The sequence below is a fragment of the Mustela erminea genome, chromosome X (genome assembly GCF_009829155.1).
Source record: "Mustela erminea isolate mMusErm1 chromosome X, mMusErm1.Pri, whole genome shotgun sequence".
Taxonomy (NCBI): domain Eukaryota; kingdom Metazoa; phylum Chordata; class Mammalia; order Carnivora; family Mustelidae; genus Mustela; species Mustela erminea.
Genome location: NC_045635.1, coordinates 71669555 through 71686531, shown reverse-complemented (window position 1 = coordinate 71686531; position 16977 = coordinate 71669555). Strand labels below are relative to the sequence as shown.

The following is a 16977-nucleotide window of genomic DNA, read 5'->3' as shown; positions in this document are numbered from 1 at the left end:
TAGATATCAATCACAGAGTTTAACTCAACCTTAAAAAAGAATGAAATCTTCCCATTTTCAAGGACATGGATGGAATTGGAGAGTATTATGCTTAGGGAAATAAGTTAGAGAAAGACAAATACCATGTGATTTCACTCATATGTGGAATTTAAGAATCAAAATGAATGAGCAAAGGGAAAAAAAGAGTGTCATATCAAGAAACAACCTCTTAACTATAAAGAACAAACTGACTATTATCAGAGGGGAGGTAAGTGGGCCATGGGTTAAATAGACGATGGGGATTAAGAAGTTCATTTGTTGTACTGAGAGCTGGGTGTTGTATGAAACTGTTGAATCACTAAATTGTACACCTGAAACTAATATTATACTGTATGTTATCTAACTGGAATTTAAATTTAAAAAACCTTTTAAAAAATAAAGTTATCTAAAAGATGACAAAATGATAAATTATAATTTTAATAGGAACAGCTATATATTTTTGAATTTTATTTTAAATATCATACAGAAAATTGATCTATACTTCTATCAATTTTAATACATGTATAGAGTGATGTAACCACCAGTACATTCAGATATGGAACAGTTCTATCACTGTTAAAAAAAAAAAAATCTCGGGGCGCCTGGGTGGCTCAGTGGGTTAAAGCTTCTGCCTTCGGCTCAGGTCATGATCCCAGCGTCCTGGGATCGAGCCCCACATCCAGCTCTCTGCTCAGCAGGGAGCCTGATTCCTCCTGTCTCTCTGTCTGCCTCTCTGCCTACTTGTGATCTCCGTCTGTCAAATACAAAAAAGAAAATCTTTAAAAAAAAAAAAAGAAAGAAAAAAAATCTTATGTTACCTCCTTATAGTCAGTCACACCTTCCCATACCTAACTCCTGGGAACTACTGATATTTTGTTGTTGTTGTTGTTAGTATAGTTTTGTCTTTTTGAGAAAGTTGTATGAATAAAATCACAGCACATATAACTTTTTTAGACTGGCTTCTTTATGTCAGATTCATCAAGACTGCTGCATGTGTCAATGGTTTATTCATTTTATTCATGAGTCTAATTCCTTTGGATGTGCCACAGTTTAGTTTACCCTTGAAAGACATTTAAGTTGTTTCCAGCTTTTGGTAATTATTAATAGAATTACTATAAACATTTAGGTACAGATTTTTCATTTTTCCAGGGTAAATACCCAGAAGTGTGATTACTTGGTCTCATGATAAGAGCATGTTTAACTTTCTAAGAGAAACTTGGGGTGCCTGGGTGACTCAGTCATTAAGCAACTGCCTTCGGCTCGGGTCATGATCCCAGGGTTCTGGGATCAAACCCCACATCGGGCTTCCCACTCAGCAGGAAGCCTGTTTCTCCATCTTCCACTCCCCCGCTTATGTTTCCTCTCTCACTGTGTCTGTCGCTGTCAAATAAATAAATAAAACCTTTTTTTAATTTTTTATTTTTTATAAACATTTATTTTTATCCCCAGGGGTACAGGTCTGTGAATCACCAGGTTTACACACTTCACAGCACTCACCAAAGCACATACCCTCCCCAATGTCCATAACCCCACCCCCTTCTCCCAACCCCCCTCCCCCCAGCAACCCTCAGTTTGTTTTGTGAGATTAAGAGTCACTTATGGTTTGTCTCCCTCCCAATCCCATCTTGTTTCATTGATTCTTCTCCTACCCACTTAAGCCCCCATGTTGCATCACCACTTCCTCATATCAGGGAGATCATATGATAGTTGTCTTTCTCTGCTTGACTTATTTCGCTAAGCATGATACGCTCTAGTTCCATCCATGTTGTCGCAAATGGCAAGATTTCATTTCTTTAAATAAAACCTTTTAAAAAAGAGAAATTGTCAAACTGTTTTCTTGAATGGGGGTACCATTTTGTACTCCCACCAGCAGTGTATGAGTTTCAGTTGCTCTACATTCTTGACTATACTCGGTATGGTGAGTCTTTTTAATTTTAGACATTCTAATATTGTCACTGTGGCTTTCATTTGCATTTACCTAATAGCTAATGATGTTAAACATCTTGAAATAGCTATATTTTTTAAAGTACAGTCTTTATAAAAGTAAACATGTTGTAACGTAGACTCTAAAAATTTTCACAGTACCCTATCCTAACACTATTCAATAAAGACCATGAGGTTTTCCCATGACAGTAAAATTCAGAATATAAAGGAAGTGAAAGAAAAAATTATTTTTTTAAACCCTACCTTTTCTTGCTGAAACCAAGCCAGCCAATGCTGAAACTGTAATCACTCCAAGTTTTGGGAGAAAATCTTGAGGTGGATTCTTCAGGTAAATATATGCATCTATTAAGAAGTAAGTTAAAAACTAATATAAATGACTTATAATAATGACTAATATAAATGACTTAGGCATTCTAAATATGATGTATAAATGCTAAAGAGATTTGCCAAGATAGTAGAAGATGGTAAACACTCTTCAAAAAAAGCTACAAAAATAATGATTTGAGCAACAAATGAAAAAGCTAGTTAAAACAGTTATTTGCTACAAAATAAAATCTTCCTTCCATAGCTGACTTACTGTTTTCTTAATACAGGCAATTATTACTCTTTAATGAAATATGATGCTAGAGTTCACACCTTTGCATGAATTATTATAAAGTAATTGCTTGTTTATGTAGTATTTATCTCTCTAATGGAAATGCTTCTGGACTTACCTGTTCAAAGTTTGACAGGATCCAGTAGGAATAGAAATATTTTATTTTTATTATAGGAACTTTATAGGAACTATTATAGTTCTATTATAGGAACTATTATAGGAACTTTTCTATATTATAGGAACTTTGAATAATTAACTAGGGATACATGTAGCTTGTAGACATTGCTTGCCAATACTCCCCAATACCCAGAGCAGCCAATGCTTTTGGTTAAAACCAATGATCAGGATAAGTGAGCCTAGACCAAAAGTAGATGAAGAGTGGGCACAAGCCTAGATGTTTTGGCTTTTTATATAATTAAATTATTTGTTTCCATGCAACCCAAAAAATAGACTCTTAATCACATTTAATTATTTAATAGTAATCACTTGTTTAATTATATTCCTCAAGACTGATGAGGAATATAATTTGGAATTAATTCCTATATACCTTAAGTAATAATACCTTTACATGTCATCAATATCATGGAGATATTTAAAATTTTAGCTGATCTTTCTGTCTCCCATACACATTTATTTGAACAACTGGCTTAGGCTAAGAATATTAGGAAGATATATCTACTGTCAAATACCATTATCAAATTAAATAATCAAATAAAATTGCTTTCCAACATTAGCTCAAATATTCTAATGACTGGTATTAGTGTTTCCTAGCAACGGATGCCAAAATTCTATGTATTTTAACAGCAAACAGCACCTATTTAAACTAATTCATAACAACGTGGACATGTTTCTATTTTATGCTTTGAGCATATAATATGAGCTTTGCAGCTAAACAGACCTCAGTTTGAGTCCAGGCGCTGCCACTTACTATCTATGTGACCTTGGCAACCTACTTTATCTTTTTAAACCTCAGTTGTCTTATCTGTAAAAAATGGATAATCACAGGGGCACCTGGTTGGCTCAGTTGGTTGGGTATCCAACTCTTGACTTCAGCTTGGGTCATGACCTCACAGTCATGAGATGGAGGCCCATGTTGGGCTCTGTGCTCAGCATGAAGTCTGCTTGTCCCTCTTCCTCCACCTCTCCTGGCTTGTGCTCATACCCACCCTCACACTCTCTCTCAAATAAATAAATAAAATCTTGTAAAAAGGGGAATAATTACAATACCAACACTCATAGAATTGGTATAGAAATTAAATTAGATAAATTGTATAAAATGCTTATCATAGTGCCTTAGCATATAATTGCTTAATAAATGACAGTTACTATTACTCTCATATTCTCATAAAGTTCTATAGAGTATCTTCTCAATTGGTAAAACATGATAATGAATAACTTACCGCCTTTATTTTTCTCACATTTAAACCTTGCAAGTTAACAAGAAACAGAACATTTCTGTTTTTTTCTGTTATTCTATAACTTCTCTTTTTTTCCAATTATATTTGATTTTATTTTTTCAGTGTTCCAAGATTCATTGTTTATGCCCCATACCCAGTGCTCCATGCAATACGTGCCCTCCTTAACATTTCTAATTATGGATGGTTCACTCACCTACCTTTTCCAAATTGTACTGTATCCATTATCCCATTTTTCATAAACACATAAACACCCTAAGCAAAAAGAAAAAAAAGGACATCTGCATTTTTGAAGATGTTGATAATTAAATCATATAGTCCATATCTCTGAGACCATATTAAAATGTTGACTTAGCATCGTATTCAAATCTAACTCTAATTTTCCTATTTATTCACATGAGAATACTTGTTGAATTAGCTTCATGCCCTGATTTTCATTCTGTTTAACATGGATAATACTTGTTTACTATTTTCCTCATATAAAGAAGTAATGCCTATAAAGTAGTCAGAGCATCTCACAGATAATTTATTGCAGAAATACAAAGACTTATCATCTTATTTTAAAAAGCCTTGGAAAAATGAATTGAATTTAAATAAATCATGGATAGAGGTATATTTCAGCTTAGAAGCAACATCTGATTAATACATATGTGGTAGCAACGACATAATGATTTGTAAAGAAAGTAATAAGAACAAACTTAAAGAAAGTACTTCATCTTCTCCTTTTTTAAAAGTGTGCATCAGAATGGGAAAAAATCTAAATAAGACATTTATTTCAGGATAGAAATCATCCTACAAAGACTAGTGTTTATATTATTTTTACATAGGAATATAAATTCTCTACAAATTAAGATCATTAACTCACTGAAGTGATTAAAGTTTTAAATCAAATTTGCTCTTTTACCTATTTCTAACTAATTCATTTTAATGCAAGGAATTTGGTTACACTCATTTACCGAGTGGTAGGTACTACCTCAATTATATCTGCCTTCAAAAATGAAGGCAGAGACTCTGGAAAACAGCATGGAGGTTCCTCAAAATGTTGAAAATAGAACTGCCCTATGACCCAGCAATTGCACTATTGGGTATTTACCCTAAAGATACAAACGTAGTGATCCAAAGGGGCACGTGCACCTGAATGTTTATAGCAGCAATGTCCACAATAGCCAAACTATGGAAAGAACCTAGATGTCCATCAACAGATGAATGGATCAAGAAGATGTGGTATATATACACAGTGGAATACTATGCAGCCATCAAAAGAAATGAAATCTTGCCATTTGCGACAACATGGATGGAACTAGAGCGTATCATGCTTAGTGAAATAAGTCAAGCAGAGAAAGACAACTATCATATGATCTCCCTGATATGAGGAAGTGGTGATGCAACATGGGGGCTTAAGTCGGTAGGAGAAGAATCAATGAAACAAGATGGGATTGGGAGGGAGACAAACCATAAGTGACTCTTAATCTCACAAAACAAACTGAGGGTTGCTGGGGGGAGGGGGTTTTGGAGAAGGGGGTGGGATTATGGACATTGGGGAGGGTATGTGCTTTGGTGAGTGCTGTGAAGTGTGTAAACCTGGGGATTCACAGACCTGTACCCCTGGGGATAAAAATATATGTTTATAAAAAATAAAAAATTAAAAAAAAAATGAAGGCAGAGGATGATTTACCCAGAGTAATTGCCCATAGTCATGCTGTACTCTATTGAAGAAACCAGAAAATACAACTGAAATATACGGTCTCCATCTCTGAACTAGCTGCTATGAAACCATAGGATAAAAAGAACAAAAACATTTTTCAAAGCAAAGAACAGAGAAATAATTTCATTACACAGGAAACAAAGAAGTCATTATTATCATGATATCTCCGTAATAGTAACCTTATCACAGATATTTTCATGGTGATCAGAGATCAGAGATCAGAGATGTAGAGGTTCATCCCTTCATCGTGGTTTCAAGCTGTACAAACCAGCACAGACCTTAACTGTCAAAGTTACTTCTCCCTAAAGACTCTCTCAAGAAGACCTCACCTTTAAAGTTATAATACCTATTGACTGGCTGACTGAAAATCATGTAACTGTTGAGGAAAAAACCTAGTCACTCCTTTTGGGAAGTCTTCCTTAGCTTGTTTAGGAAATCACTTTTACCACTGTGGGTCACTGCTACCTAAATTTCAAAACACTAAGGAGAAGAAGAAGAACTGAATTTGGCCTGCAAGATTCTAAGTTTAACGCAGAATGCAACTTGAGTCAGAAGTAGTTTTTTAAAGAATAGATTATGTTTTTAGGGGAAAATTAGAGAGAAAAAGTTGTTTACACTAAGATGAAATGCATTCAAAGTGCCTTCTTCCACCTATTCACTTTAGCATATTAAGAGAATAAAAGTTCTTTTAGTCTTAAATTGGGTGATAGTTAACAACAGCAATTTAAGGATCTCTCAGAACAATTTACCTCACTGAAAACAAATTTGAGAACACCATGGAAAATTAGGTCTCAGGAGACTTAAGTATGAATCATCTGGCTATTGGTATATAGTATTAGGGGCATGATTCAAACCCTTATTAGTTAATACACTTTCCTCTGAGATCAAACTATTAAAAGTGTATAATATAACTAATATTATTAGAGTTGTCTGACAGATACAAATTTAAAAAAAAACCAGTATTCATCAGATATTTTAAATATCACCTGGAATGACCAGAGTTCATATTTAGTGTTTCATAAAACCATTAGAATCTTTAAAAAAAAAGAATGTATTAGAAACAAAAAAGAACAAGGGTTCACAATTTGATAGGTTGTATCTGAAAAAAAAAGTTGTGCAGTTATTAGGTCAGAATGATGAAAACATGGTACCAACATTATCATTATGACACTGACATTGGATATGTTGATGCCAACACAACTGTGTTGATGTGAGGATAATGTAACATCAATATTTTATCCTTACTCCATCACTCTGCTGCTAGATAATGCTGACTAAAGGCTAAGTATTTTTTTAAGGATTTTATTTATTTATTTGACAGAAATCACAAGTAGGTAGAAGCAGGTAGAGAGAGAGAGAGAGAGAGAGAAGCAGGCTCCCTGCTGAGCAGAGAGCCCGATGTGGGGCTCAATCCCAGAACCCTGGGATCATGACCTGAGCTGAAGGCAGAGGCTTTAACCCATTGAGCCATCCAGGCACCCAAGGCTAAGTATTAAAGTAAGATGAATTTCATTTTTCCCAATAGCTGACTATATTCAGAATGGTCTTATAAACTATATCCAACAAGTTAACATTTTGCTTAGCCAAGTAAGAAAAGATTAAGAAATAATTTCAGAACTTCTTGTAAATAGCCAAACAATTGTACATGAAAAATAACATAAATGCTTGATGAACTATCTTAATACATGCAGTAGTGATATAGTAGATTAAATATGGCCACAAATTCTTGGCTGCTACTCATATTGAGAGGTGATATCTAATTCCACTCCCTTTAAAACTGGGGTGGCCTTTGTGATCTAACAATAGAATGCTATAAAACTAACTTTCTTGGACATCTGATGATAAATAAGAAGCTTAGTAAATTCTGCCAAGGGCCTCTTTGTAAGAGCCCTGAACTGCCTGTGTAAGTTATCTGACTGCTCAGATCACAAGGCTTGACAGGCCACAATATTTGCTTTACACAACATTCCTAGCTGAGCCCAGCCTTCTAGCTATCTGTGACAAGGTACTAAAGATGAGAATAGACTGTCTTAGGGCCTCTAGATCAACCCATTCACCTGATGAATGTCACTGAGTAACCTCTGCCAATACCAAATGCAACAGAATAATTACCTGTCTGAAAAAATCAGAAACCTCCAACGTTAAACCACTATTAGTACTCACTTACCTTGCACCAGCCAATATAATGACCAGTTGTACTGCGGATGGATGCAAAGCCCCTTTGTAAATGACCAGGCTGCTCTTCAACATATTTAGACTGCAGAGGTGGTGCAGTATATATGGGAAGCTAGAGGCAAAAAAAAAAAAATTCATGTCAAAAATGTAAAACAGCTGGACTTCTTTTTCAGGAGTATAGCAGAAGTCATCGACCTTCATGCTAAAAGCAACTAAAAATGCTGATAAAATATATTTAAAAATATCTTAAATGGGAGGAATGATCCAGGAAGCTGTTTATAAAGACTTTTCAGAAACTTAGATTAAAAAACAACAGAAATGCAGAGATAAACAATATAGCCAGCTTTTACCTTGTCACCATTTGCTTTAAAATAGATGGTTCATAGAACATGGAATCATGAACAAAACCTAGAAAAAGCAATCTACAGATAAAATACCATCCCTATCAAAATACTAATAGCATTTTTTTACTGAACTAGAACAAACTATCCTAAAATTTGTGTGGAACCACAAGACTGCAAATAGCTAAAGCAATTTTAATAAAGATAACTAAAACTGTGGAGGTATCACAATCCAGATTTCAAGTTATATTACAAAGCTCTAGTAATCAAAACGGAGTAGTACTGGCAGAAAACTGGACACATAAATCAATGGAACACACAGGAAATCCAGAAATAAGACCAAAAATCATACAGTCAATTAATTTCCAACCAAAGAGGCAAGAATATGCAATGGGAAAAAGGACAGTTTCTTCAACAAATGGTGTTGGGAAAACTGGACAACCATACACAAAAGAATGAAACTGGACCACCTTCTTACACCATACACAAAAATGAATTAAAAGTGAATTAAAAACCTAAATGTGAAACCATAAAAATCCTAGAAGAGAACAGAGGCAGTAACTACTCTGACATTAGCTGCAGCAACATCTTTCTAGATATGCCTCCTGAGGTAAGGGAAATAAAAGCAAAAATAAATTTTGGGGGCTAATCAAAATAAAAGGCTTTTGCACAAAAAAGGAGACCATCAATACAACTGCAAACTGTTGAATGGGAAAAGATATTATATCTGATAAAGTGTTAGTATCTAAAATATATACAAAAAACTTATAAAAATCAATACCCAAAAAACAAATTATCCCTTTGAAAAATGGGCGTAAGATATGAACAGACATCTCTCCAAAGAAGACATACAGATGGCCAACAGACTTAAAAAAAAAAGAGGTTCAGTATAACTCATCATCAAAAAAATGCAAATCAAAACCCCAATGAGCTATCAACTCAACAGCTGTCAGAATGGCTAAAATAAAAAATGTAAGAGACACAAGTGTTGTTGAGGATGTGGAAAAGAAGGAACTCTTGTGAACTGTTGGTGGGAATGAAAATTGGTGTAGCTACTGTGGAAAACAGTCTGAAGTTCCCTCTATAATTCTGTAACTGCACTACTGGGTACTTACCCAAAAATACAGTAACACTAATTCAAAGAGATACATATACCCTTATGTTTATCGCAGCATTGTTTACAACAGCCACATTGTGGAAGTAACCCATATGTCCATGGACAGATGAATGGATAAAGAAGATGTGATATACATACACACACACACAGAGGACTATTATTTAGTCATAAAAAGAATGCAATCTTGCCATCTGCAAGGATATGGAAGGAATTAGTATAATGCTAAGTGAAATAAGTTGGTCAGAGAAAGACAACATGATGTTAATCGTACGTGGAATGAAAGAGAAGGAATGAGCAAAGGAAAACAAAAGACAAAAAAAAAAAAACCAGTCTCTTAAACAATAGATAACAAACTGATAGTTATCAGATAAGAGGTGGGTGGGCAGATGAGTAAAATAGGTCATGGAGATTAAATATTACACTTACAATGAGCACTTGAGCAATGTATAGAATTGTTGAACCAGTATATTGTATACTGGAAATGAATATAACAGCATATGTTAACTATACTAGAATTAAAATTAAAAAGTTGATAGAAAAAGAACTCAATTGACAAGTTAGACTAGATATAGCTATTGAAAGACTTAGTGAACTGGTCAATCTGAAGAAATTATGCAAAGAAATTTAAGAAATGAAAGAAATGTTTAAGATAGAATGAAAAGAGAGGAGCAGAGAAAATATCTAAATAGAATGGCCAAGATTTTTCCAGGACTAAACTAAACACTGGGGAGATTCAGAAATCCAACATATCCCTAGAAGGATAAAGGAAAAAATAAACCACAATTAGATATACAATAGTAAAACTCTGTAATGCCAATGACAGAAAAAGAATCTTTAAAAAAAAAAAAAAGCCAGAGAATAGATTACCTTCACAGGAATAAATATTAAATAAAATTTCGACTTCTCAATAACAACACTGCACAAGATAATATCTTCAATGTGCCAAGAGGAAGTAACACAACTGGGAATTATATACTCAATAAAATTAAGGGGTTTTTTTGTTTCAAAAATGAGGGGGTAGCAAGAATACATTCATACAGATAAAACCCAAGATACTCTGCAACCAAATAACTCTCATTAGGCAGTTTATTTATTTACTTAGTTGATCATACTTACTTACTAGATCACCAGTTTATTATTAAGGCTATAACTAAGAAACAGCTAAATGGAAGAGGTGCATAGGTCAAGGCATGGGGAAAGGGAATGTAGCTTCCATGCCCTCTCCAGGTACACCATCCTCCCCACATATCCATGTGTTCAATGTGGAAGCTCTTCAAACTGCATCTTTTTGGATTTTTTTTAAAGATTTATTTATCTCAGAAGGGGAGAGAGAGAAAGAGCACATGAGCAGGGGGAGAGGCAGAGGAAGATGGAGAGAAGTAAACTATCCACTGAGTGTGGAGCCCAATGCAGGACTCAATCTCAGGACTCATGAGATCATGACCTGAACTGAAATCAAGAGTCAGATACAACTGACTGAGCCACTGAGGTGTCCTTCCTTTTTGTTTTTTGTTTCTTTTTCAAATGTACTGTTCAATAATTTACCAGTTGCATAAAACACCCACTGCTCAACATATTATGTGCCCTCCTTAATGCCTATCACCTAATTACCTCATCCCCCAATTGCCTCATCCCCCAATTACCTCCCCTCCAGCAAACTTCAGTTTCTTACTCTCATGGTTTTTCTCCCTCTCTGATGACTTCCCATTCTGTTTTCCCTCCATTCCCCTGTGGTCTGCTGCCCCATTTCTTATATTTGACATATAAATGAAGCCAAATGATAATTATCTTTCTCTCATTGACTTATTTTGCTCAACATAATATCCTCCAGTTCCATCCATGTCAATGTAAATGGTAAGTATTCATCCTTTCTGATGGCTGAGTAATACTCCTTTGCATATATAAACCACATCTTCTATATGGACATCTCAGCTCTTTCTACACTTTGACTATTGTGGACATTGGGGCTATGAACATTAGGGTGTAGGTGCCCCCTTTGATTCACCATGTTTCTATCTCTGAGGTAAATACCTAGTAGTACAATTCCTGGGTCAAAGGGTAGCCCTATTTTTAACTCTTTGAGGAACCTCCATACTGTCTTCCAGAGTGGCTGTTACCAGCTTGCATTCTTACCAACAGTGTAAAAGGGTTCCCCATTCTCCACATTCTCGCCATCATATATTGTTTCCTGAATTGTTTATTTCAGCCATTCTGACTGGTGTGAGGTGGGATCTCATTGTGGTTTTGATTTGTATTTCCCTGATGATGAATGATGTTGAGCATTTTTTCATGTGCCTGTTAGCCATCTGTATGTCTTTTTTGGAGAAGTATCTGCTTATGTCTTTTGCCCATTTTTTAAATGGATTACTTGATTTTGGGGGTGTTGAGTCTGTTAAGTTCTTTTTAGATCTTGGATACAAGACCTTTATGTGATTCATTGTTTCCTTATAATACCCAGTGCTCCATGTAATACATGCCCTCCTTAATACCCATCACCAGGCTCACCCATCTCCCCATCGCCCTCCCCTCTAGCGCTACCCTATGACCCAGAAACTTCACTACTGGGTATTTAACCCAAAGACGCAGATGTACTGAAAAGAAGGGCCATTCGCACCCCAGTGTTCATAGCAGCAATGGCCACAATTGCCAAACTGTGGAAAGAGCTGAGATGCATTTCAATGGACGAATGGACAAAGAAGATGTGGTCCATATATACAATGGAGTACTACTCAGCCATCAGAAAGGATGAATACCCAACTTTTGCATCAACTTGGATGTGAGACTGGAGGAGATTATGCTAAGTCAAATAAGTCAAGCAGAGAAAGTCAATTATAATTCCCATTTTGATGTGAACTTTGTATTGTTTAGGGATCAACGTAATGCTGGCCTTGAAAAATGATTTTGGAAGTTTTTCCCCATATCTATTTTTTGGAACAGCCTCAGAAGAATAGGTATTAGTTCTTATTTAAACATTTGGTAGAATTCCCCTTGGAAGCCATCTGATCCTGGATTCTTGTTTGTTGGGAGATTTTTGATTATTATTTCAATTTCCTTGCTGGCTATAGGTCTGTTTAGGTTATCTCTTTCTTCCCTTTTCAGTCGTGGTAGTTTATTAGTTTCCAGGAATGTATCCATTTCTTCCAAATTGCCTAATATGTTGGCATATAGTTGCTCACATTATGTTCTGAAAATTGTTTGTATTTCCTTGATGTTGATCATAATCTCTCCTCTTCCATTCATGATTTTAATAATTTGGGTCCTTTCTCTTTTCTTTTTGGTAAATCTGGCTACAGTTTTATCAATCTTATTAATTCTTTCAACAAACAAGCTCCTTATTTCACTGATCTGTTTTATTATTCTTCTGGTTTCTATGTCATTGATTTCTGCTCTAATCTTGATGATTTCTCTTTTCCAGCTTAGTTTAGGCTTATTTGTTGCTCTTTCTCCAGCTCCATTAGGTGTAAATTTAGCCTGTACATGTGAGACTTTACTAATTTTTTTGAAAAAGGCTTGTATTGCTATGTATTTCCCCCTTAGGACCACCTTTGCTGTATCGCAAAGGTTTTGAACAGCTGTTTTCATTTTCATTTGTTTTCATAATTTTTAAAAAATTATTTTTACCTTCCTGGTTGACACATTCATTCCTCAGGTGCATGCTCTGTATCTCTCAAGCATTTGAATTTCTTCCAAATTTCCTCTTCTGTTGGAGTTCAAGTGTCAAAATTGTGGTCTGAAAATATGCACGGAATAATCCCAATCTTTTGGTATTGGTTGAAACCTGATTTGTGACCCAGTACGTGATCTATTCTGGAGAAGGTTCCATGTGCACTCAAGAAGAAGAATGTGTATTATGCTGCTTTAGAATGGAATGCTCTGTACTTATCTGCAAAGTTCATCTGGTCCTATGTGTCACTGAAATCCTTTATTTCTTCATTCACCTTATGCTTAGATAATCTGTCCCTTGCTGTGAGTGGGATGTTGAAGTCCCTTGCTATTATTGTATTATTATCAATATGTTTCTTTAATTTGGTTATTAATTGGTTCATGCAATTGGCTGCCCCCATATTGGGGGCATAAATATTAACAATTGTTAGACCTTGTTGGACAGACACTTTAAGTATGACATAGTATCACTCTTTATCCCTTACTACAGTCTGGTTTAAAACTTAATTTGTCTGATGTGAAGGTAGCTACCCTAGCTTTCTTTTGAGGTTCACCTGTGTGGTACATGGTTCTCCATTCCCTCACTTTCAGTCTGTAAGTGTCTTTAGATCTAAAATGAGTTCTTGTAGACAGCATATGGATGGGTCTTGCCTTTTTATTCAAACTGATACTCTGTGTCTTTTGATTGGAGCATTTAGTACATTTACATTCAGAGTCACTATTCACATATATGAATTTAGTGCCATTATATTACCTGCAAGTCCCTGTTTCTGTAGATTGTCTCCATTTCTTTATGGTCTATGTTACTTTTGGGCTTTCTCTTCACTTACAAGATCCCCTTTATTATCCCTTGCAGGGCTGATTTAGTGGCTACATATTCTTTTAGTTCCTTTGTCCTGGAAGCTCTTTATCTCTCCTTCCATCCTAAATGACAACCTTGCCAGATAAAGTACTCCTGGTTGCAGGTTCTTCTTATTTAGTAACCTGAATATATCATGCCAGCCCTTTCTGGCCTGCCAGGTCCCTGTAGATAGGACTGCTGCCAGCCAGCCTAATGTTTTTTATCATTGCAGGTTAAGAAGTTTTTCTTGAGCTGCTTTCAGGATTCCTCTGGGATCCCAGTAATTCTAACATTGGTTTCATATTTTTTGGTATCACTGATTTCTTGAAGCCTCACCTCATGGTCCATTAGTTGTTTTTCTCTCTTTTCCTCAGCTTCCTTACTTTCATCAACCTGTCTTCTATGTCACTTACTTTCTCTTCTGCCTCATTTACCCCAGCTGTTAGTCCACTTTAGACAGCTTCTCAGTTAAAGCATTTTTAATGTAGGCCTGATTAGATTTTATTTCTGCACTAAAAGATTCTCTAGTATGTTTCATTCTTTTTTGAAGCCCACCTAGTAACTTTATCACTGTTTTCCTGAATTTCAGCTCTGACATTTTACTTATGTCCATATCAATTAGATCTGTGGCAGAGTATTCCCTCTGTTTTTCTTTTGTTGTGAAGTTCTCCTTCTAGTCATTTTGCCCAGAGAATGGATGAATGAGAAAGCAAAATAAAAAATACCAACCATGACCTAAGTGAAATACACACTAGACAAATCCTAAGAGTCAGAAACCAAACCAAACCAAACCAAAAACAAACAAACAAACAAAACAATTTTAAAAGGGGAGGGAGTGGAAGAAGAGAGAATATGATCTCCCAAGTGGGCAAAACAGGGTGATCCACTTGGTCCTGGAAGTGTTTTGGTCTATTTGTTAGAAGACACTAATTCTCAAAATTGTAAAGAAAGCAGAAGTTTATATATATATATATATATATATATATATATATATATATATATATATATATATATTTGAATATAGTAAAAGGAAGCCACAATGAAAACTGTCTACAAAATGTAAATGTAAAAGATGAAAGTTTAAAAAGACTTCAAAACAAAGAATTGATAAAATAAGAAACCAGCAGCAAAAAAAAAGAAGAAAAAAAAGAAAAGAAATATTTTAAACTAAAAGATAAGCAAATCATGAGGAAAAGAGAATCTCAACTTCTATATTACTATTTTGCCCTAGCATTGGAGTTTTACAGTCCTGTGTGCTCCATAAACTTAGTATTAGCCTGATGTTCCTGTTAGTCTCCTTGGGGAGGAGTCTGTTTCACTGATTCTCAAGTGTCTGTCTGTGTGGAGTTACATCGGCCCTTGCCAGAGGGCCACGCTCAGTGTAAACTGCTTCAGGTTTTTCTATGTGGCTTTTGTTCCGTGAGGGCTTTCTGTGCCTCTTTAGAGGACTAAAATAAAAATGACAGCATAGTAAAGCTAAAAGACATGGTTCTCTCTCTTCAGTAAACTCTCAGAGATAAGCAGTCTTCACTTTAGTGTATGCCAAACTCCACAGTCTCCTGCGGTGCATGCAAGCAGAGTGTCACTCTGTTTCTGTCCTTTGCAGGGCCCCGGCATGGAGAGCTGTCAACCAGTCATGTGCACACCTGCAATGAACCTCCAGGCATGGTGTAGGGTTCCTGTGTTTTTGCCCTTTGCAGTGCCCCCACACAGAAAGCTGTCACCTGCCAAGTCTCAGTTCATGGTTTATGGCAAACTGAGTTGAGAGCCCCCTCCTGGGTTCACTGACTCTAACCAGTTTGCCCACTCCAATGCTTGGGAACTGTCCTAGCTCAGGCACCCCCATTCTTTCTGTGACCCAAGGATCCTGAAACCACACTGTCTAACCTAGCATTCTGCCCTGCTTCACCACCTGAGCACCCTTCAGGCAGGGATGTCTCTCACTGGAGCAGATTTCTAAAGGTTCTGATTTCGTGGTCCAGGGCTGTATTACTTTCCCATAGGGAGCTGATGGAGGCTCCCTCACCCCACAGAGTATCTTCAAATATATCATTCAGATTCACTTCTCTGTATCTCCCACATTGCAAAAAGTGGTTACTTTTCTATTTGTAGAATTTCAGCAATTCTTTTCTTACATTTCAAGTTGAATTCATAGGTGTTCAGAATGATTTGATAGATCTCTAGCTAAATTCAAGGGACCAGATGAAATGAGGTCCCTGTCTCTTCCACCATCTTGCTGCCCTCTTCTTTTTAGGCAGAAGGAAAATATTCTCATTGAGAAGGTTTGAGATATAAGAAGGAATGATTACCAAAGAAAGTGGTAAATATGTGGGTAAACATGAACCAATGAATATATAATGTTTTATGCATATATTTGAAAAATAGAACAAAATTCTGAACATTAATATAGTATAAGAAGGGATGACATACATTTAAATATCACCTTATACCAGTCAGAATGGCAAAAATTAACAAGGCAGGAAACCACAAATGTTGGCAAGGATATGGAGAAAGGGGAACCCTCTTACACTGTTGGTGGGAATGCAAGCTGGTACAGCCAACCTGAAAAACAGTATGGAGGTTCCTGACAAAGTTAAAAATAGAGCTACCCTAGGGGCACCTGGGTGGCTCAGTGGGTTAAAGCCTCTGCCTTTGGCTCAGGTCATGGTCTTGGGTTCCTGGGATCAAGCCCCGAGTCAGGCTCTCCGCTCAGCGGGGAGCCTGCTTCCCTTCCTCTCTCTCTGCCTACTTGTGATTTCTGTCTGTCAAATAAATAAATAAAAATCTTAAAAAAAAATAGAGCTATCCTATGACCCAACAGATGCACTACTAGGTACTAGCAACTGCACTACTACTACTACAAAGATACAGATATTGTAAAAAGAATGCACCCCAGTGTTCATAGCAGCAATGTCCAAAATAGCCGAACTGTTGAAGGAGCTAAGACACCCTTCAACAGATGAATGGATAAAGAAGGTGTGATTCATATATACAATAGAATATTACTCAGCCATGAGAAAGGATGAATGCCTACTAATAGCACTGACAGGGATGAAACTGGAGGGGGTTATTCCAAGTGAAGTAAGCCAAGCAGAGAAAGACAGTTATCATACAATTTCACTCATATGTGGAACATAAGGAATAGCACGGAGGACTATAGGGG

At 36.1% G+C, this 16977-nt stretch overlaps 1 protein-coding gene across 2 annotated transcripts in view; it reads right to left on the bottom strand.

The window, feature by feature from the left end:
* APOOL (apolipoprotein O like) overlaps positions 1–16977 on the bottom strand; it is a 135392-nt gene that overhangs the window by 43397 nt on the left and 75018 nt on the right. For both annotated transcript variants that reach the window (XM_032330436.1, XM_032330435.1), the window contains exons 3-5: positions 7845–7964; positions 4173–4227; positions 2206–2304 (exon numbers count right to left, since the gene is read on the bottom strand). In XM_032330436.1, the coding sequence (XP_032186327.1) occupies positions 2206–2304; positions 4173–4227; positions 7845–7964 (274 nt within the window). The remainder of the gene's footprint in view (positions 1–2205; positions 2305–4172; positions 4228–7844; positions 7965–16977) is intronic.